The sequence below is a fragment of the Magnolia sinica genome, chromosome 2 (assembly GCF_029962835.1).
Source record: "Magnolia sinica isolate HGM2019 chromosome 2, MsV1, whole genome shotgun sequence".
NCBI lineage: Eukaryota > Viridiplantae > Streptophyta > Magnoliopsida > Magnoliales > Magnoliaceae > Magnolia > Magnolia sinica.
The window spans coordinates 136,934,505-136,958,035 of NC_080574.1; the positions used below are offsets into that span (position 1 = coordinate 136,934,505).

General features: G+C 39.9%; 1 protein-coding gene across 1 annotated transcript; it reads right to left on the reverse strand.

The window, feature by feature from the left end:
- Nucleotides 1-4,093: 4,093 nt before the first annotated feature.
- On the reverse strand, nt 4,094-10,733 carry LOC131237832 (polygalacturonase At1g48100-like). The gene is made up of 7 exons (XM_058235842.1): nt 10,509-10,733; nt 7,132-7,263; nt 6,869-7,030; nt 6,624-6,665; nt 6,310-6,517; nt 5,763-5,953; nt 4,094-4,853 (listed from the first exon to the last, which is right to left on the reverse strand). Exons 1-7 carry the CDS (start codon nt 10,731-10,733, stop codon nt 4,464-4,466), a joined length of 1,350 nt encoding a protein of 449 aa, XP_058091825.1. The 3' UTR covers nt 4,094-4,463.
- Between the last annotated feature and the right edge of the window lie 12,798 nt (nt 10,734-23,531).

Genomic DNA, 23,531 nt, shown 5'->3' on the forward strand with positions numbered 1-23,531 from the left:
AATATCGGCCTAACAGAAAACTCAGGTAGTACACATCAATGGGAATACCTTTCACGTGGTGTGGCCCACCCGAGTTTTGGATCAGGCAGGTTTTTTTTTCGTATATTCTCTTCACGGTGGCCCCACGCGCAAACCTATGGTTGGCATCCCACCCCCACTAGTTCACTGTGGTGTGGCCCACCTGATTGGTGGATCTGGATGATTTTTATCAAACAGACCTAGAATGTAGTATATAACATGATAGACGAGTTGGATTTTGAATATACAACATGGTAGGACCTACCGAGTTGGGTTTTTTTTTTTTTTGGACGGGAATCATCATCCCTGCATCAGCCAGGTAGCTGATGGAAATGGTCTGTGGGCCCACCATGATGTATGTGTTATATCCATGCTGTCCATCAAATTTTTCAGCTCATTTTAGAATGTGAACCGAAAAATAATTCAGATCAGAAGCTCTAGTGGACCACACCACATGAAACAGTAGGGAATGAATGCCTACCGTTGAAAATTCCCCGTGACCATGGAAGTTTTGGATCAAGCTGTATTTCTGATAAATGGTTTACGTGACTTTATGAACAGGTAGACCAAAACATTACGGTGGTTCACCAGGAATTTTTCAATGGTAAGAGATCAATCCCCATTCTTTCTTGTGGTGGGGTCCACTTCAGCTTTCGATCCAGCTCATTTTTAAATTACTGCCTTAAAATGGTCCGGGAAAATGGATGGACGGCGTGGTGCCATCTAACCCGTCCATTAGAAGTACCCCATGTTGGGTCAGTCAGGTAAGCCATGTGCCATTGATAGAACGTGGGTTCCACTTAGTTATATATTCAAGTGCCATCCAAGTAAAATTCATATTATTCGGGAGCTCACGTGCGAAACACCGTGTGAATGAAAACATGGCTTTTACGGATGACTGTACATTGATCCTTGTACCATTTTCCAAGGCGCATATTCTATAATAAAAGTGGGATGTTAGACTCTCAGTCAAAAGTTTTTATCTTTTTTTCATAAAATGATGATTGTATGGGTACAAATCTCGTGCATAGGTATCATTTTTTCTTTTTATATGGATTTATTCTTATATTATATTCCATGGCACATATCATATAATATAAGTGGGATGCCGTGAGAGTGTGGTGTATCAATTTATATCATGTGGCCAGTCTAATGCATATTTGCTCTGGAGGTTCGAACGTAAGACCTTCCATTCTCATACTATGTCAGCTAAACATTTACTATAAAAGCTTAAGCTACAAGAGTACGGTGTATCAATGTATATTAAAGGGCTTTAATTATCACTCCAATATTGCTTTTCACTTTATATAGGTTTATATAGTTAGTTGATTTCTTATGTCAGTTTTGATATTGCTTTAATACAGGACAATTAATCATTTATTCTAAAAGCTCAAACTAATAAAGTATAGTAAATTAATTCATTTATTTTATAGCTCAGGTTCCATATCTCATAAATTCCACTTCATATAAGTTATTTGTCTCACACAGGCCACCCACTCCAAATATGTCTCAAATCAAATTAAATAACAAGTAAATATCATGTGGCTGCTTTAAAAGTTTCAACAATGAGAATCATTGTATCCATTACTTATTTATGATGCGGCTCATTTGAGTTTTCGATCGGCTTCATCTTTGGGTTGATATTTTAAAATGTCCTTGCAAAGTCGAAGAACAATATAAATATAACACATATATCACGGATGAGGCTCATAGAACTTTGGTGATCTCAACGCACCACCGCCCAAGTCATTCTCAACAAAATAAGAAATTTGAATATACTTAACCCAAAACTGTTCGAACTATGGTTTTGGGTTAGGCATATTCAAATTAAGTCATTTAATGCTTTGGAAATAGAAACTTGAAAAAAAAGAAATTATAAAAAAAAAAAAAAATGTCACCCACATGATTGAGTCATTTAATACTCAGGAAATGGAAACTTGATACACAGGCAACGCATGGCGTATAATTGCTAGAATTAAACAAAGTGTCAATGTGAGTTATGGATCCCACTTTCAGTAATCCACTGGCCTAAAACTAAGCTAGTTGAACAATCCTAACCAATAATCCATGGACACTTTTTTATTAAAATAATACATTTGGGTATTTTTATTTTTAACCGTCCAACAATTATTTACCATTTTTGATATTCAGATTAGATGAGCCTGATTTTTTATTCCAGATACTTGTGCAACGTATATGCAGTTTCTTAGTGCCTCTGAAATGTGATATCATTCATAGTCCGCAAGAGTTTCAAAGCGTTCTCGGAAATTATGTATGGAAGAAGATACTCAGTGGGCCCACATTGGGTGCATGAAAGGGTTCCTCTGACATGATCCAGACCGTTCATTCGGTGAGCTCGAAGGTGCCACGGGAAAAGTCCACTATGGAACAATCCTTCCAATCTAACTGTGGGTTGAAATTAATGGTTTAAAGGGGGGAGTGATCATATACGTTTGTAGATGTATAGTAGTTATCATTCATTTGAGCTATGTCGGGTCACCAGTGATAGTGTAGGTGGAATCCGAACCGTGCATCTGGTGGGCCATGATATATGTGTGGGCCGTACAGACCAAGAAGCTTCCATGACGTCTTTTTCAAGCCAAAACTCTATGGGCCCTACCATGATGTATGTGTTATATCCATACCATCCATTCTTCTTCTTCTTCTTCTTTTCCTTATCATTCCAAGGCATGAGCCCGAAAATGAGGTAGATCTAAAGCTCAGGTGGACCACACCGTAGAAAAAAGGTGGATACAACAATGGGCATATTATTCCTACTGCATCTTGTGGTGTGGTCCACTTAAGCTTTTGGGCCTTGTCCTAAAATGATATGGTAAATTAAACGAGGCAAGGAAGAAACAAATACACTATGAGTAATTTGGTACGCTTCGAACGCACTGAGTAAACTCAGTTGGGCAAACTGTGAATGGATGTGGTTTATCCATGCTGTTCATCCGTTCTTCTAGCTCATTTCAAGGGTTGAACCCAAAATTAAAGCATATTCAAAACTCAAACTACACCAAAGGAAACAATGAGAATAATAATTTCCACCATTGAAACCTTTTTAGGAACCACAATGATATTTATTTCTCATCCAACTTATTCATGAGATCACACAGACATGGAAGAAGGATAAAGAAAAAAATATCAGCTTGATCCAAACTTCTAAAGCACCCAAGAATTCATATTGTTTCATGTAGTGCGGTCCATTTAAGCTTTGGATATGATTTATTTTTTTGCTCAAACGTCATAATTATATGGTAAAGTAGATGGACGAAGTGGATAAAATACATAAATCATAGTAGACCCCGTAGAGTTTACTCAATAAGCAGCCCCTCATGTGGATCTTGTGGGGCTTTTGGAAATTGTTTGCTGCTCGAGTGCAGGCCAAAATACGTAGCTTGTTGACTAAATGGGTTAGGCTCAAGTTGGCCCAACTCAGCTTCAATCCTAGCCATCATTAGGGCTACTATTTAGGCTCCAATCAACTGAAGCCATATTGACACAACCCAAGTCCAGGTTTGGTACTTACACCTTGGTGATCGACTCACAAGTGTTTCAACATGAGGTCATGGGTTCAAATACCTATTATGGTGAAATCCATTGTAGTGTGAGTTTGAGGGTGTAAGTGTGTGTGTAAAAAAAAAAAATAATAATAATAATAATAATTAAAAAAAAAAAAAAAAACCTCATGTAGGTCAAGTTGTCGTGTTATTTACGGATTGAAAAACACCAACCCAATTTGTAATTGGATAGATCTTATATCTAGAAAAGTTCTTCATCTTTAATTATAAAAATAAATAAATAAATAAAATTTGAAAGAGAATAACACAATTGCCCTTGTAGATATAAGATCTATCCAATTACACAATGCACATGATGTACACACCATATCTTAACTTTAGCAAAAAGAAATTAGAAAGTGCAAACAGCGAAAGAAAAGAAAGAACAATTTATGAAATATAAAAAATAAAAGCTATATAAATTAGAATGAACACTACTATAATATCATGTAAAATTGAATAGAATTAAAAGAAATAAGAAGCAAATAGAGAGAAACTGAGATAAGAAAGAGAACGAAAAGAGCCATGGCTACCATATTTTATATTAAGTCAAAAGGTAAAAATTTTCAAGACTACCACTCAATCACTAGCAATAATATTACATTCCAATATTAAGTATACCTAATGGACTAAGCCCAAAACTAGGTAAGTTGTACAACCGTACAACCCTTGTGACATTTATAGTCGTACAACCCATTTCCACAATCATTAACCATCATCATAGTTTATAATAACTTCATCAAAAGGAAGAACACATGCGTGGTCCACTTCTCATCGATGTATGTGGATCAACTAACTCTAGCCGCATTATCCCACTTACTCTGCAATGATGGTGTGAAGCAATACAAGCAGCATTCACACATATCATATCCTACACCATACTCAACACGAGCCATCAGACGGCCCTTGGCTTATTGATGGTTTGCCGGTCCGTAAGCAATTAATCGGCGGCGAGTTCGGAGAAAGCAACTCTCCATATGTTTGCCAACAGTAGGGGCTGGACATGGTGCGGCCTTCTTGCAATGGTTGGAGTTGGATGGCTGATAGAGTGATACCAGTGCATGGTAATGCATCACTGCATGCTAAGTGAACCGGATTTACGGTGTATGTGCCGGTTATTTTCTCGAAATGGATATTAGATAATGCGACTGCAGCTGATTGATTATTGCATTTGCCTTGATCACAATAGAACTGGTCAATCACGATTGGAGATTCGACTTCGGAGACTTGGATGTTGGAGAATAGAACGTCCTGGACCAAACCCGATCCGCCCTGCAACCGAAACATGTGAATTATAGTAGTTTGAATTTAGCGTATTATATATGTGTAAATACATACACATACATACATGTATATATCCTTGACGTCTGTTCATTTTGTCTACTCATGTATGTATATTTAGGGGTGTATACGAACTGAGTTAGCTCGCTCGCTCAACTCCGCTTGAAAAAGTTTGATTCGACTCGATTTGAAGCTGCATTCGAGTCGTGTCGAGCTACTTTTTTGAGCTCAAAAAAATTTCGAACTGAGTTCGAGCTTACTCGAGCTTGACTAGACTCAGATCGAACCCCAACTCGAATCAAACTCGGATCAAAATAGTTCGGCGACTCGGTTACTTTGATATTGATATTGCTCACCAAGTGTTTGATGAAATGACCCAACGAGGTGTAGGCTAGTGGCAATGAAGGTATGTATATGAAACAAACACTATTTTTCTTGATTTTGATGTTGTTTACAATGTGTATGATGAAATACTTGTAAACAGCTGCAGCTGTTTTACATGCAGCAACATGTGTTTGTGAAAATGCTGCTAAAGCTCGATTTTGGTTCAAACTCAGTTCAAATTAGCCCAAGCTGTTGACTGAGCCAAGCCGAGCTGGCTAGTTAGGCTCAAGGACCAATTGGAGCCGAGTTCAAGTTGAGGCCAGCTAATGGCCGAGCCGAGCTGGCTAGTTAGGCTCGAGGATTGAGCCGAGCCGACTTCAAGCTGGGGTAAGTAGTGGCGGAGCCGAGTCGAGTTGAGGGATTAGATAGCCATGAGCCTTTGAATATGTGTAGATTTTTGGGATATTAACCATCCAACCCGTAGCCACTATTTTAAAGGTTTGGATCCATCGATATGAGAACCAATCAACGGTTTATAACATTAAGAAGTATGAAAGAGTGACGTGGCATTATTACCTGCCACGTCTTGATCCGTACACCGTTCAACGTGTTATGCATGACGGAGTCACGGACGGTGATGCCCGACACACAAGCTTTCGTGTCGTCCTTTCCCAGCCCTCCGATGCTGATCCCGTGGCCGGGCCCACAGTGCACATTGCGTATGTTCACGTTGCTACAACCAGTTTGTATGGATACACAGTCGTCGCCTGCATAATGCATTAGTACATTGCGTGAGCACAGAGATTTTATACGCGCGAATGCTTTTTCCAAGCCGTTTATTGCCACACACGTGCCATCGTGTGATATCCAAGACATTCAATAGGTGGGATGATAATGTAGATGAGATCTACAGATCAGACCACACATACATAAATAAATGGACGGTTAAGAAGAGATTGTTGATCGTCCAAGATCAATGCAAATATATCGGAGGCCGGATTCGGACATGCTCGGCCGAGCAGTCCGGTCCACGTTCGACCCCCATTCTGAGGAATTCGGCCGGTGAGAGACCCCTACATGTGAAAAGACGAAACTACCCTTACACAAGTACTTATAAGATTACCGCAGGCTATGTTGCTGCCGAGGATAGACACATCTTGAGAGTTCTGCAAATGGATTCCGTCGGTGTGCGGGCTGTCGCCTGGGGACGAAACCGTCACGCCCGAAACCTGGACTCCGGTACAGCTATCGAACTTGAGGTGGCATTGTGGGCTGTTTCGGATTGTTATGCCGGTAACCGTTACATCAGAACTACCGTAGAACCTTAGAGCCTACCCAACATTTACAAATAAGGGAAATTAGTGTCAAGGGTATTTTAGTCATTTGGCTAACCCGATGAATATAACTACAATTAATGCATAATCCATAGATCATTACCGTTGGTTTGGTGCTAGGCATTTTACTGTCGGCATATATCTGCTGTAAAATCAACGGTTGATAATGTCATTAACTGAGTGTGTCAATGGACTAATCATGCTTACGGCTAGCAATGGGCCAAGGTGGGCTTGTCAGCTTTAAATGGGCTTGGGCCCAAATCAGTCTATGTAGTGGGCCTGACACAACCCCAACCTTGCCCATTGACTTCACTAACACTATAATAAAGAGAAGAGATGGTTGATTACCGAATCATCCAACTCCGAACGGGCCCACCAAACATTACCACGTCCGTCGATCACACCACCACCTCGAATCGTGATCCCTTTCAGTTTCGTGAATTCAAGCCATTGCAATAACCCCGAACCCCACTGTCCAGCGCCTGTCGGAGCGATGATCGTACCGTCCAGCTGCCAAGTAAGTAGGCCTGTTAGGTGGGCTTGTTTGGGACACTAACACTCTATACAATCCAATCCTGTCTAAGTATCAAAGCTTTAATCAATACAATTACCTGAAATATTATATTCGGTTGACAGTTAGGACCAGAGAATGAGATGGGCCCCACTAGGAATGTGGAACCAGATGGTACCAGAACCGTTGATCCTGCCACCTTGCAAGCATTTGTCCATGCATCCAGGAATGCCTGCATTGCATAAAAGGAACAGTAAATAAGAGCTTAAACAATAGTAGAAGCGAGTAGTAATCTGTCCATTGTATTCATAGAGAGTGGGCCCACAAAATGAATGAACCATAATGGTTTACAGACCTTATGATCATCAGGGCATGGCCCACCGTTCGATAGGAAGGCCCTTTAATTTCACTTTTGGTAATACAAGAGTAGAAACTTGTACCGCTGTATTAATAAAAGTGAAAGAAAAAGGCTTTATCTAGCAACTGCATTGGGTGTGGATATGAAATTACTTTTATAATATACGTTGATTGCATACCGACATTCAGCAACAATCACAACCATTGAAATTTTTGCCTTGGAAATTCACTACAAAGCCTTGTATGGTAGGGATAACCTACGATGAGTTCCACTGTGATGTTTGAATGAAATCTAGTCCGTCCATCATGTGAACCTCATCATTTTCTCCTTGATACTTTAAAATCAGGCCAATCCAAAACTCAGTTGGGTCACGCCGAATGAAACAGTTGGGATGAGGATATCCACCATTAAAAACCTTCCAAATTATCTGTAGAGCCCATCGTGTTTTGTATGTGCCATCAAATCCGTTCAGAAAACGAGGCCCACTTTGATGATTGGACGACCAAATCAGGAGATTCCGAAACACAAATAAGACAGACCATGTGGATTTAGATATTTTAGGCATGATTTCAATGGTGTGTCCAACTTGAGTCTTGGTTCGGCTTGATTTTTGTGATAGACGGATTCGATGAAATGAACACATCATGGTAGACCCCACAAATCGTATTGTAGGTATGGCTAGACCTGGAAAGTTTTGGACTAGATCCTAGTATTGGACAGTGTGGATGTTACAGATTCAACAAGGTGTGCCCCCACTAGGGGTGTACACGAACCGAGTTAGCTTAGTTAGATCGCCTGGCTCGACTCGAAAAACCTTGATTTGACTCGGTTTGAAGCTGAGTTCGAGCCGAGTCGAGCTAATTTTTTCAACTTGAAAATGAGTTCAATCAGGCCTAGATCGACTCGACTCGGATCGAATCCAGCTCTAATTGAACTCGGATCGAACCAGTTCGGTGACTCGATTACTTTACCATTGATGTTGCTCACCAACTGTTTAATAAAATGACTCAACGAAATGTGGCTAGTGGTAAGGAAGGTACGTATATGAAATAAATACTCTTTTTCTTTTTGTTTTCCTTGATTTTTTATGTTGCTTAGAAAGTGTTTAATAAAATACCTATAAAACCATTGCTTTTGCTTGTAAAACAGTGAGATTTTAAAGTTGCAGTTCTATTGTTTGTGAAAATGCCTCAATGGCTAACTCGGCTCAATCTTAGCTCGAATTCGGCCCTAGTTGGCCCGCGTTGCTGACCAAACTGAGCCGAGCTAGCCAAACTTGAGGACAAGCCCAACTGAGTTCAAGCTAAGGTCAGCCGGCTGAGCTGAGTCGGCTCGATGTACACCTTAGCCCCCACAAAGCTAGAGTGTATTACGCGCTCCTAAAACAAATGTGGTGGAGGAGAGTTTCGCTAATCAGACACGCCTGTGCATAAAACTCGTGTACACGCCACACATGTTCCAGCATGGCATGAAAGGTACGAGATCCACTCCATCCATCAAAACGGCACCACTATATTGATGTCCTATGCCAAGAATCACATAGGTCCACTAGTTGGGTGGGCCACAAATAATAAATAATTGTCTGACGCCGAAAATTAAGGCCGAAGTATTTTGACCCGTCCACCTCTTTCTAATACTGGTGTTTAAAGAGTGAGTGGACCAGATTTATTTTACAGAATACATGTACAAGGTCAGACTAACCTAATGGATGGATATGGTGGCACGTGCGTGAAGTGTACATGATCTTTACCGAGCTCCCACGTGTGAGCTTGGCAAGGCAGAGTATTCCGGTGACGGTCCGAATGCTAGCGTCCATACCACTTTACCATTGAAAACTTTTTTGAAGTAAACGAAAGTCTCCAAGAACGTGAAACAAAAAGGCTTTTATTTTTTCAATCATTTAACCCAGTGTCATCAGCTAACATGCGCAGGGTGCCTCGGTCACACCCCAAGATTCAGCATATGATTTCAACCACAAGGACCCAAACGCTAAAATTTTGTTTTTGGAGTTCTGTATATTGATAGAAACATTCATCCCATCAATCAAAGTTTCTTCTGGTAGCCCGTATATATATACGACAAAGCTCAACGTGGACAGCTCAGATACCCTTGAGTATCTTCGGGGCCCACCTTAGTTTCAAAACAGCTTGATTTTTAACATAGTCATTCATCTTGATCAAATGAAGGGTTTGTGTGGCCCAGATTACATATACACATACAACACAATAACATGGTGGGATACTTCACATGGGATGATCATAAGTATAAAGGCCATTGATCAAATGTTAGTACTTACTAGACTGGTGATATGCTTGCAAGTTAGGACATGAAATGTGGGGTTAGATCTAATGAACGGTCTTGATTGATGGGATGATCCTAGCCCTTTGAATGGGGTGCAACATTTCATAACCGTCTATTGCAGCGTTAGAATCAAATTAAAGTGTCACTTTAGAATCATAATAAATTTAATTAAAGTGGAATCTATCTACTAGATATTTCAAGATAATGATTGTACATGGTGGGATTTATAAAACATTAATACTTTAAGATGATGATTGGACATGTTTCTATTTTTCAATTAATATTAACCGTTCATTTTCATGCTAGTGACCAGAAGCTTAAAATTACTTAATTAGAATGATTTTTGCACCATAGCTTGCTCTTAATTACATGAAGGAAAAAAAAGTTTTAACTGACAATAAGTCACCACAAGTGCCATTTTTCCAAGGACAATTAGCAAAAGTCATTACACACATGTCTACTCACACGTGTGAGTGGTCCACTTCCATATTCTGTTTAGATGCATTATCAAATTGAATTACAATTACAAATGGCTTTAAAGCGTAAAAAATCAAATTGCATTTCCTTTGATTGTCACAGCTCGAGTTGGATTACCTTACTTACAGGTAGGCTTAAAATGGAAAAAAATTCAAAGGAAACATTCATTTCGATCACTTCAACATTGATTAAACTAAAATGAATGTTTTTCTATTCAATTCAAATCAATCATGCATCCAAACATGGCCAAAAGAATCACAAACACAATCATAGGAGAAATAAAACAACTCCAACTCCTACACTAAAAAGAAAAACAAGCTAGAAAAAGAAGCCAAAATCACCTTTGTATTGTCAGTGGTCCCATCGCCCTTTGCATTGAAATCCAAGACGTTGAAGATGGTCGATGACCCACCTACATGACCCTCCGTTGTATAGGAAGGAGGACTTCTGTTTTCTTTCAAATGCTTGCTTTTTCTAGCATTGCAAGAATCAAAAGAAGAAAAACAGAGAAAAACTGAAATGAGAAAGAACGATGAAAAGCTCCTCAAGCTAAGTTCCTTCCTCATCTTGGACTTATGTTGGAGTTCTGTCCGTGGAAGGGTGTTTATATAGCTGCATGTGCAGCGTGCATGACCACATGCATACATAAGCATGATGTCAGTGGATCGTTGTAGGACTTGGATTTGGTAGTGACCCTTGGAGTACTAAGCTTGGTAGTGGTCTGAATGGGAAAATGCTTTGTGGCCCCACTGTGATGTATGTGTTTTATCCAAGATGTCCATCCATTTTTCCTGATCATTTTAGTATACGAACCCAAAAATGAGGCATATCTAAATCTCAGGTGGACCACACCATAAGATACAATGGCGATTGAATGCCCGCCATTAAAAACTTTTTGGGCCATGACAGCTTCGGATCAAGCTGATATTTGTGTTTTCCATTCATCAATGTCTGTGTGACTTTATCAATGGGTTGGATGGCAAATAAACATTACATTGGGCCCTACGAAGTTTATGATGGTGGGCTCTTAATCACCACAATGATGTGGTCCACCTGATATTTGAATCTTCCTCAATTTTGGGATCATGATCCAAATTGATCTGTAAAAATGGATGGACGGTGTGGATAAGACAGTAACGTCATTGTGGGCCCACTAAAGCTTTTCCAGCACCGACCAGTATGGTGCTCGGTAATGGAGGGTCACTACAAAAGCCGGACGTTGTAAATGATGGTGTTGCTGTAGACACGTGAATTTTGTTCATATTTCAATCCGACCATTGGGGCTACGGCACGTCGCACATGCATTTCAGAGGCAATGGTTGCAAATTCAAGGGCATGTGCTCCATCCTATCATCACAAGGACTTTAAATTATACATGCGGACGCCGATTAGGTGGTGACCTCACCACCACGTAGCAACGTGGTGTCAGGACCATGTGGGGCCCACATGATGCATTGTTTTATCCACGCCGTCCATTCATTTTGGCATATCATTTTAAGCCATGATACCTAAATTGAAGAATATCAAGAGCTCAAGTGGATCACGACAGGGGAAACCTTGGGACAATGATACCCACCGTTGAAACTAATCTATGGCCCACAGTGATATTTCTTTGTCATCCAATCTGTTGATAAGATCATGCGAACCTGGATGAAGGGAAAACTTAAATACCAGCTTTATCTCACACTTTCGTGGCTCCCAAGAAGTTTTCAATGGTAAGAGTTCAATTCCCACTCTTTCCAGTGGTGTGGTCCACGTGAGCTTTGGATATTCTTCAATTTTGGGGTCATAAGGTAAAATAAACTCTCAAAACGTATTAACGGCGTTGATAAAATACAAGCATCATGGTGGGCCCCACAGAGTCCTGACACTACGTTGGGAAGTGGTGCTATGTTCACCACGCAATCCGCGTACTGTACACGCACAAGCGTACATGTACACAAGTGTACGCACGTGATTTTCGGCGACGGCTTGGGTCCATACATGCATCATGGTGGGGCCCACACCCCAACAGGATATTTGTTTTTTTCAACGGTCTTATATAGAAAAATACAACTTGGACGTGACGGAGAATTCCAAAACCTTCTCCCCACACGCATTTAAAGAATAGAACATCCTCGCATCATCACATGACTGGAGTAGCAAATAAAAGAAACACTTAGAAAATACTGGAGGCTATCTAGTGGGGTCCACCATATCACCTATTTGATAAAAAAAATTCAATCATAGATCCTAGTCATCAATATGTTTCTTATGAAATCTGGACCATTGTCTCTTACTACTCTTGTGTGGATTAGGAGGAAGATCAAAAGTGATATTTTACCATGTGGCCCATCTACCGTTGAGCATTTTGGATGAACGGTTCGGATCATCCATGACACAAAGGGCTACTGGATTCTAGAGTCACAAGACCAAAGAATACTCTACATGGGCTAAGCTCGTTGCAAGGTCATTTGCGGCCCAAAAATCCGGCCCGTATATCTCGGAGGAGATATGGCACGGTTGTGCCGAAGAACTGGAGAGACATCCCATCCATTGCCTTTTCTGGGGGACGCAATCGGGACGCGGATTGCGTCCTACCCCCGCCGGGCGGGCAGGGATCTGTGGGGCCCACCGTGATGTAAGTGTTTTATCCACGCCGTTCATCAATTTTCTCGTATCATTTTAAGGTATGCATATAAAATTGAAACAGGTCCACAGCTCCAGTGGATCACACCGGAGGAAGCTGCAGTGATAATGACACCCACCGTTGAAACCTTTCTAAGGGCTACCGTGATGTTTTTTTAATCATCCAACATATTAATAAGCTCTGTACCCTGCTCAGTATTAGCTTGATCCGAAACTTCTCCAGCTCCCAAAAACTTTTTAATGGCGGACATTAAATACCCACTTTGTGGTCCACTTAAGCTCTGTACCCTTCTTAGTATTTTTCTCACAGATTAAAATGACATGAGAAAATCGACTAACGGCTTGGATAGAACACTTACATCACGGTGGGCCCAACTTGGATAAAACACTTACATTGCGGGGGTAGGACGCAATCCGCGTCCAACTTCGATACCACTCGCCTAGTCTACGCAGCGCGTAAAATGCTCAAATCAATGCGGCCCACCATGTTGTACATGTAAGATCCACTCCATCTAGCATGTGATATTCTAGATTATAAAACTCAGTACCAAAAAATAAGATACTATATGACTTGAGTGGGCCACATCAAAGGAAAAATAAAAAAGAGAGAGAGAGAGAGATGATGGGATGGGATGGGATGCTGACCATAGGTTTGTCTGTGGGATCACCATGGTGTGAGTCCTTCATCAAACCCAGTAGTACCGTGAAATTCAATGGAACGAATGAAGAGATTATGCTGAAATCAGCAAATTACGATGTTCTTAATGATGTGGCCCACTTTTGATTTTTATCAGATGATATCTCATATCTACCGAGAAAATACTTCTTCTCACATGATGAACGGAGTGGATTTTACATATAAGATATCATGGCCCCACAGAGGTTGGGTGATTTACTCAGCTGAAACACGTTTTCGAGACACCCAAGCAGGAATCGTCCACAACGTCTGTTTTACGCAGCTGAGGAAAACACCCAAACTCTGTGGGACCCACCATTTTGTATATGTAAATGCCACACGGTCCATCAGGTGGGGAACTTTAATTCGAACGTAAATACAAAAAATAAGCTTGATTTTTGCATCTTCTCTTCATCATGTGGAATTCTAACTGATTTAACGGGATTGATGAAAGATACAGATTATGGTGGACCCACACACAAACTTATGTTTGGCATCAAATCCCCATCGTTTCATTTGGTGGAGCCCACTATTTTATGCACGACGTAAATCCGGGCGTAAAAGAGGGTTGCGGAGGATTTCACTCCGTTTATTACGATGAATATTTTAACATTGGCTGTTTTTGTTTTCTACCGTCTATTTAATGACCACAAATCGGATGGATAATATTGTCTAATAGGTGTGATCTTTTATAAATAGACTAATCATGGCAGGTCCATACATATGAATGGACTTGATTCGTACATCTCCCTGCCAGGTGTAGTTTAAAGAGATTGCTGTACTATATTCGGTTGTTGCAGCTCCACCATAATAATCTTCCTTTTCCAGTACCTTATTTTAAGACTGTGTGCTAATGTCAACCTGGATAACATGCTAATTAAGAATAATAGTAGTGATCCAGAAGGTCTATGCACCTCCCTCTACATTAGGCAAATATGTATGGTAATCTAGGCCGTTGATCAGGTAGGCCATGCATAATTTAGATTTATGGAATACATCCAATCGATTGTGTAACTCCCACCATTAATTTGTTGTGAATTTTTGTGGTTGAATGTGGACCGTGGGTTTACTCTGATCAGCTAACTGTTTCATATACCGGCTGCTGGACGTAGAGCTAACACAGCCTAATCCCCTTCCTTTTGGATGTGGCATAGATCTATATAATAGCCCCACCAGATCAGCATATGATTATCTCCTGGAAATGATCATGCACCTACCATTGGTTTAAGCCGCCTCTCTATGACATGTGACTGCAATCCAATCACCCATTAGAAACGCCTACGAATTTGGCAAAGATCCCAGAATCCATGATCCATAACCAAGGTGGGCCTCAACAAAGTGAAAATTACGGGTACATCCACCGTACAAACTTCCAAATAGAATGTGGGGCCCACTACCAAAATTTAGGTACGTTGATATAAGCCGTTGATTTGATGGCCCCATCATTGATGGATCTTTTCAAAAAAAAATAACCGATAGAAAATTCGTCACTTCCTCGGCTCCAACCACCCACATCGTATCTAGATCGGAAACGGATTGGCTACTCCCCCTGCCACCAGCCAATGGCTGATGGTCGTTGCTCTATGGGCTCCACCATGATGTATGTGTTTCATCCATGCCGTCCATTTATTTTTACATATAATTTTATAGGATGAAACAAAAAATTAGATATATCCCAATCTCAAGTGGACCACATTACAGGAAACAGTGTTGAATGAATTTCAACCATTAAAACCCTTTTAGGGGCCATAAAAGTTTTGTATCAAGCTGATATTTTTTTTCCTTTCATCTGGGCCTGTATGACCTAATCAACAGATTAGATGTCAAATAAACAGTACAACGGGCCTTGGGAGGATTTTAATGGTGAATATCCAATCGCTATTGTTTTCCTGTGGTGTGATCCACCTGAAATTGATATCCATCTCATTTTTTGGATCAAGCTTAAAATGATCGGTAAAAATGGATGAAAGGAATGGATGAAACAAATACATCATGGTGGGCCCACAGAGCACCAACCACTAGCCACCGGGGTGGTGGCAGGCAGGGGGAGTAGCCCATCCGTTTTCATCTAGATCTTTCCAGACCTGGGTTTTTGTTTTTCTTTATTCCGTTTCAGTCAGTTCAACTAGTCATGGAAAAATGCCAAAGAGACCTGATGTGGGGGACACATAGCTTCTTATCACATGCAATGTTCACGGGCGGAGATTTGTAATATCTATGTTATTTTCTTTCAACAAAAACCAGTGTCAGGTGAGAGTGATGTTTGGGCTATAAAACTTAGTGGGCCCATTGATTTGGATGGTTCGGATTTACTTGCTTGTATGTCATGTTTTCCATGTATGTGCTTACATCAGTGCAATATACTCCGTTGGATTATTATACAAGAGAAGGTCCCAAGTCCAGCCGTCTGGACTCTAAATTACAGTCCACCCAGTGGATAAAATCTAACCTTTCACATGTGTGAGAAGGTTTTCTCTGTAACGTGGATTACGTTGTGCAAAAATCAGCCAAATAGTCATGGATGGACCCCACTTCAAATTTGCTATTTATCAAGGGCTTCACATTACTTTACATGGTGTGGCCCACATGATAAAGTAATTAGGCTGATTTTTGCAGTAGGTGATCCTTATGTGGGGCCAACCTATTGGAATTGTTAGATATCACACCCAATTTATAAGTTGGGAGTCGTTCATTATTTGGACCGTAGTTTGTGGTCCAATCCGTTAGACTTAGACATTCTCATTGAAATAATTGATAATTCCTGCAATGAAAAAAATTTCTATAAGAAAATGACAGAAAAGAATACACCAAGGAAAATTGCTAACTCCGCCCACTGCTGCCCATGGATTCATGATTTTGATTAGAGAAAGGGACCGGACGAAATATAAACATTGCATGTGTCCAAGGTTATTTTAAGTATGGGGGTGTTTGTTTTTACATTTAGTGATGTAAATAGAATAGTGGTAAATAAGTAATTATTATTTACAGTGGAAAATTGAGCTAATGAGTGTGTTACTATGATATTTATGGCTATTTGAAGAATGACTTTGATGATTCTATGAGCAAGAAAGATTAAAACTTGTGGAGCCCACCATAGTGAGCGTGTCTGATCCACACCGTCTATCCATTTTATTAGCTCATTTTAGACACAATTTCAAAATTGAGAGTAACCCAAAGCACAAAGTGGACAACACTAACCATTGAAGAGGTTGGATCCCTGGGAAGGCTTATATTTGTATTTTCCCTCCGCCTATGTCTATGTGAACTTATGAAGAGGTTATATCCCTAGTAAGGCTTCAACGGTGGGCATAACTATCCTGTTTTCTATAACGAGCCCACTTGAGCTTTGGGTCCATATGATTTTTGGGCTCATACCCTAAAATGATCTTGCCAAATTGATGGACAGCATGGACACAACACATACATCATGGTGGGGCCCACATAATGTGGTGACATCACTTCAGCTCATAAGTTCACACCAATATAGATGAATGGGAAAACACAAATATCAGCTTGATAGAAAACTTTTGCAGCCCAAGAAGGTTTTAATGGTAGGCATTCAATCCCCACTATTTTCTGTGGCGGGGTCCACTTGAGCTTGCCTTATTCTTTAGGACATGTACTTAAATGATCTCTCTTGATGGATGGATGGTGTGGATACAGTACAGACATTATGGTGGGCCCACAAAATTTGGTGACGTCACTTAGTAGTGAGATAGCTGCTGAAGCAGCTAAACGGCGTCCATCTTGTACTGGGAAATCAATCATGGAAGAAAAATGATACATCTCCCTGCTATAGTTTCTCTATGATAGAAAGAAAGTCAAGTACATGATTTCCGGATTTCCTGTAATTAGAATTTTTACCATAAAATTTCTCCAGAATTTGAAATTTATCTTGCTTTTTTAGGAAGGAAACATAAGTAACCTCTGTACTTTTTTCTTCACAAAGTGGAGAATTAAGAACATGGCATGTGCCTGAGATCCAACTTGTCCAACCGAAAGACACGGGCTGATCCAATCATAAGGTGAGCTAATCCATTAAAAATAATATGCAACACCCAAGACAATCATCTTCAAGTGTAGCCCATCTATTGATTTGATTCGTGCAGTCACTTCCTTGGAGTGCATATGTTATATGTCTTGGATGTTACAGACATACCATGTGAAAATCTACATGTCTTGAATTTCACTATTTTCAAATAGATGTTTGATTTTTTAATTTATTTTATAAATACTCATAAATAGATAATAAATTATTTTCTTAAAAAAATTTCAATCACCTTTTTAGACTTTGGGTGAAACACTACAAAATTTACAGGGTCCACTATAATGTATGTGACTAATCCAGGCCATGTATTACTTTAGGAAGCTCATTTTAGAGCAAGGGTCTAAAATCAAGGCAAATACACTACTCAAGTGGACCATATTGGAGGATATGGTGGGGTTTGAATGCCCATAGGTGAAATCTTCTGCTGGGGCGCGGAAGATTTGGATCAAGATTTGGAAAATTTCAATCACCTTATGAACATGTTAGATGATAAACACACATCACTGTAGGCCCTAAGAAGGAAAGAACTTTTAACGGTGGATTTTTTTGAATTACAAATTCCTGTGGTGTGGTCCACTTGATAATAGTATTTGACTCATTCTCGTAATTTCTACCCTAAAAGAAAAACTATCCTCCATTTTTTAAATATATTTTATGTAATTGATTTTATTTTTTTCCTAATATACAAAAAGTATAATAAGTAGATATATCCTTTTATTTTCTTTAATTGATTCTTTTAATGGGTGATTGATTTCTTAACATGCTGTCAGAGAAAATGCAGCCTTTCTTTCCTTCTTTTCAAGTACAGGGAAATGATGAAGCTATTCACGCCATCAATGCTGGTTATTCCTTGTCATAAAATCTAAGGACATTTCATTAATTCGGTGGACCACACATGTTGGTACATAATTCTTTCGGACCATTCATTTTCCTCGCGTGGAATTTTGACCCATGTGCTGAGGACTTTATTTATTTATTTATTTTGTCATTTTAATTTAACTGTCCAATAAATGCCCGATATTTTTTCTTTTATAGTCGAGACAATTTAATTTAACTTAATTGTATACCATGCATTCAATTTCTGAGTAATTTTTAAGTGCATGCGTATCATCCTTACCCTCTTGTAGAGTATCAAAGATTCGCTCTCTTTTCTGCGTTGACGTGACCTCCGCATGCAAATCGTTATTGTTACCAGACGAGAATTACGGAAAAGTAATTATGCGAAACACGTGGGCCACATATTCGCACAGTGTACACTAGTTTTCTATTTACAGAACTAGACCACATGGTTTTATGATCTGAACCATTGATTTGTTCTCTCCGACCATGGATGGACTATATCTCAAGAATCTACTCAATTGGATGATATTTGTCTTTGAATTTGTGGTGGTCTACATTCAACTTAAATGATTCTGGTGTTGGTCAGGAAAAACTAAATAAACTAAGGGTCGCGGATTAGCTACTGACAGGTCGAGCAGCGAGATTGCTACTGAAGTGACATCACCAAGTTAATTGGGGGACCATGACGAATGTGTTATATCCACACGGTCCATTCATTTGGAGGGATCATTTTAGGGCATGAGTCAAATAATGAGGCAGATAAATACCTGTAATGGACCCCACTACAGAAAACAGTGGAGAAAGTGACATCCACCGTTGAAACCTTCCTAAGGTCTACCGTGATGTTTATTTGAGATCCAACCCGCCAATAAGTTAAAAGAGACATTATAAAAGGGAAAAAATATATATTAGCTTGATCGAAAACTTTTGTGGCCTTTAGAAGTTTTTAATGGTGGGCGTCACTCTCTATACCGCTTTATGTGGTGGGGTCCATTGGAGCTTTGAATCTTAGTCATTTTTTGGGTCATGTCATAAAATGCTCTCTCCAAATGGATGGATGGATGGTGTGGATACAAAACATACATCATGGTGGGCCCTGCGGAACTTGTTGATGTGACTTCAGTAGCGAGTCTCCCTACTCAACCTTTTGGTAGCTAATCCGCGCCGTAAACTAAGGGCCTGTTTGGATTCGGTTAAATGGTGGGAATGGAATTAAGGTTTTTCCATAAACTTCCACTGCTCTTTTTTCTTTATTCTTTATTCATTTTTTTTTTTAATACACACATACCCACCCTCATGCCGTAGTTAAATTTCACCGCCTATGGGTACCTTGAACCCTTGACCGAGTGTTGAAACTCCTAAGAGTCTAGGACCGGAGTAAGAGTAAGGACCCGTGAACTTCCACTGCTTGTGATTACTAAAACAGTATGAAAAGACCATTGTCTATGCTTCAAGTAGCCAGGAGCTAGACAGTGCTATATGGGTCCCACCATAATTTATGTGTTTTATCCATGCCATCCATCCATTTTTTTCAGATTATTTTAGAGCTTAGCCAAAAAAACAAGGCAGATCCAAATTTCACGTGGAAATTGAACGCTCACGGTTAAAAACTTTTAGGGGCCACAAAAGTTTTGGATGAAGTTCATACTTGTGTTTAAGGTTTGTGTAGCCTAATCAACAAGTTCGATGAAAAATAAACATTAGAAAGCCCTAGAAAGTTTTTAACATGGGGGATTCAATCACCATATTTTTCTTGTATTGTGATCACCTAAGATTTGGATCTGCTTCATTTTTGGGCTCATTGCATAAAATGATCTGAAAAAATAAATTGACGACATGGATAAAACACATACATCATGGGGGGGTGCACAGAGCACCATTGCCAGCAGCATAAGCAATCCACGTCCGTAGGAGAAGGGTTGGAAAACCAGTTTATCTTGCAGCAAATTTTCTTTCAAAAATCGGCTTTTATTTTCTCACCTAATCCCTCCAAAAAGTAAGTTTCTTTCCTCACATTTTCTGTCCCTGAAACTTTGTCAAGTGAAAAAAGTTTGATACTCCGCAAAATGTGATAGCCGATACACAGGCAGTTACAACCAGCATGCGTGACTAACGTGGGCCACATATTCGTACAGTGTACACTAGTTTCCTATTTAGAGAACTGGACCACATGGTTCTATGATCCGAACCATTGATTTGTTCTCTCCCACCATGGATGGACTATACCTCAAGAATCCACTCAATACCCTCCATTGCTTAAGGGCCTGTTTGGATTCGGTTAAATGGTGGGAATGGAGAATTAGGGTTTTTCCATACACCCTCCATTGCTTGTGAATACTAAAGGCATATGAAAAGACACGGATTGTCTACACTATAAAGTAGGCTGGAGCTAAACGGTGCTACGTGGGTCCCACCATAATTTATGTATTTTACCCACACCGCCCATCATTTTTTTCATATTATTTTAGTGCCCGAGCCAAAATTGAATGCCCAGCATTAAAAACTTATAGGGGTCACAAAAGTTTTGGGTGAAGCTCATATTTATGTTTTCTCTTCAGGTCTGTGTGACCTAATCAATAGGTTCAAATGAAAAATAAACATTGGTGGGCCTTACAAAGTTTTTAGCGGCAAGAATTTAATCACCACATTTTTCTTGTAGTGTGGTCCACTTGAGATTTGGATCTCCCTTATTTTTAGGCTCATCCTATAAAATGATCCGGAAAATAGATCAATAGCACAGGTAAAACACATACATCATGGTGGGGCCCACAGAGCACTGTTGTTGGCAGCATAAGTAAGCTATCGGCGTCCGCATAAGAAAGGGTTGGAAAACAAGTTCCTCTTGCGGCAAATTTTCTTTCAAAAATCTGCTTTTACTTTCCAACCAAATCCCTCCAAAAAGTAAGTTTCTTCCCTCACATTTTCTGTCGCTGAAACGTTGACAAGTGAAAAAGGTTTGATACTCTGCAAAACGTGATAGCCGATGCACAGGCAGTTACAACTAGCATGCGTGAAATACAGTATAATTCTAAATAAACCGTTCAAATATTATCCGTATGGGATAATCTGATTAACATGTTGGTGGAAATTTATTGAACGGTTAAAAATAAAAATTATTCAACGGTTAGAATTGTTCAGCCAATTTTACTTTCGCATGGAATAAAGACCATGACTTCAACGGATTGGCTACTCCCTGCCACCTACCCATAGCTGGTGGTCGGTGCTCTGTGGGCCCACTATAATGTATTTGTTTCATCCAAGCCGTCCATCTATTTTTCTAGATCATTTTATGCTATGGGACCAAAAATTAGGTATATCCCAGTCTCAAGCGCACCACATTAAAGGAAACAGTTTCGAATGAATGTCGACCATTAAGAACTTTATGGGGGCCATAAAAGTTTTAGATCAAGGTGTCTTTGTTTTTTCCCTTCATCTGGGTATGTGTGACCTAATAAATATATTGGATGTCAAATAAACAGTACAGTGGGCCTTAGGAGGAATTTAATGGTGGATATCCAATCACTATTGTTTTCCTGTGGTGTGGTCCACCTGAGATTTATATCCCTCTAATTTTTGAGTGTAAGCCTAAAATGGTCTTTAAAAATGGATGAACGGAATAGATGAAACAAATACATCATGGTGGGGGCCACATAGCACCGACCATCAGCCTCAGGGCTGGTGGCAGGGAGTAGCCGATCCGTTTCCGACTTCAACGGTCATGAGCTTCTTCCCTTTTTTCTTTTTCTATTTAATTCTTTCACAAAACCCCATGCGTAACTAACGTAACTGAATGCCACATGGCCCCACCATGTTTTCTAAGTCAAATCTATTGTGTCCCATCCGTCAATGTTGAGAACTGGGATAAAAAAAATCAGCCCTATCCACACACATGCATGATTAATTTGGCCTATTGGGTATTTTTCTTCTGACCATTGTTGCAATCTTCAATCAGATATTATTTTTTGGTCCACGATCATAACCTTCCATCTTTTTCATACGGGTGTGATCTGCCACCAGATCAACAAACCACCATTAATTTTTTTTCCTCTACAATCACAATGTACAGTACTACCCAATGAATGGGAGTGATCCATTCACTAAATCCTCTTAACCATTCAAGAAAAAAAAAAGTCACAAAAACATAGATGAAGAGGCCACACAACTATCAGTTTGATTCAAAACTTTTCTGGCCCACAAGAAGTTTTTAATGGACGGTTACCATTGTTTTCTGTATGATGGTCCACCTGCAATTTGGATGTGCTTTAACATGTGGACACTGTCATTCTAAGAAACCATACAACAAGCTCACTGGAAAGCTATTATGATATGTGTCTGATATCCCATGTGTTTGTGTTAGGATATAAGCTCAAACATATAGTTTAATCAAAATTCAGGTGGGCCACATTATGGAAAATTGGGATGTGAACGGCTATCCTTGAAACTTTCTCAAGGCTACCAAGTTTCTTCATCAGGTAGATATTCTGTTTTTCCTTTGTGGTTTGTAAGACTCATCTTATGAATAGGCGAGTCCTTACCTCAGTGGTAGACTCTGGGGAGCTTCAACACGAGGTCATGGGTTCTCCTTGCATGGGTGCGCGGGTAAAAAGAAAAAAGAAAGAAGAAAGAAGGTCGGTGATGATGTAAACATTACAGCGGGCCCATGAAGGTTTCAGTAGGGATCCTGATTCTCACCTTTCCCTATAGTATGGCCTTCTTGAATTTTGTATGGTCCTTGGTATTATTTTTTATGGAAATAATGATCCAAATAGATTGCATTGAAATAGTGTATCGATCGGAGTCATCCATCTTATGATTTATATCATGGTCCGAGTGGATCACATTTCTCCAAATTCCCATGGTGAATGTTGAGCCATTAACTACTTCTACCTCACGCTATTGCTTCAAATGCTAACTTCTAAAGTAGTGGCAACTAGATGAACGGACCCAATTGATTCATTAACCCGCTGCATGTCGTATTGAGAGTACTTGGCGCTATTAAATTTATACAATTTTACCTAGAAGTGTACACAAGTCGAATCGAGTCGAGCTTGGCACAGCTCAATTTGACTCGGCCACTAGCTGACCTCAGCTCGAACTCGGCTCGGCTCAGTCCTCGAGCCTGACTAGCCAACTCGGCTCGGTTCGGTCAGTAGCTTGAGCCAATTCGAGCAG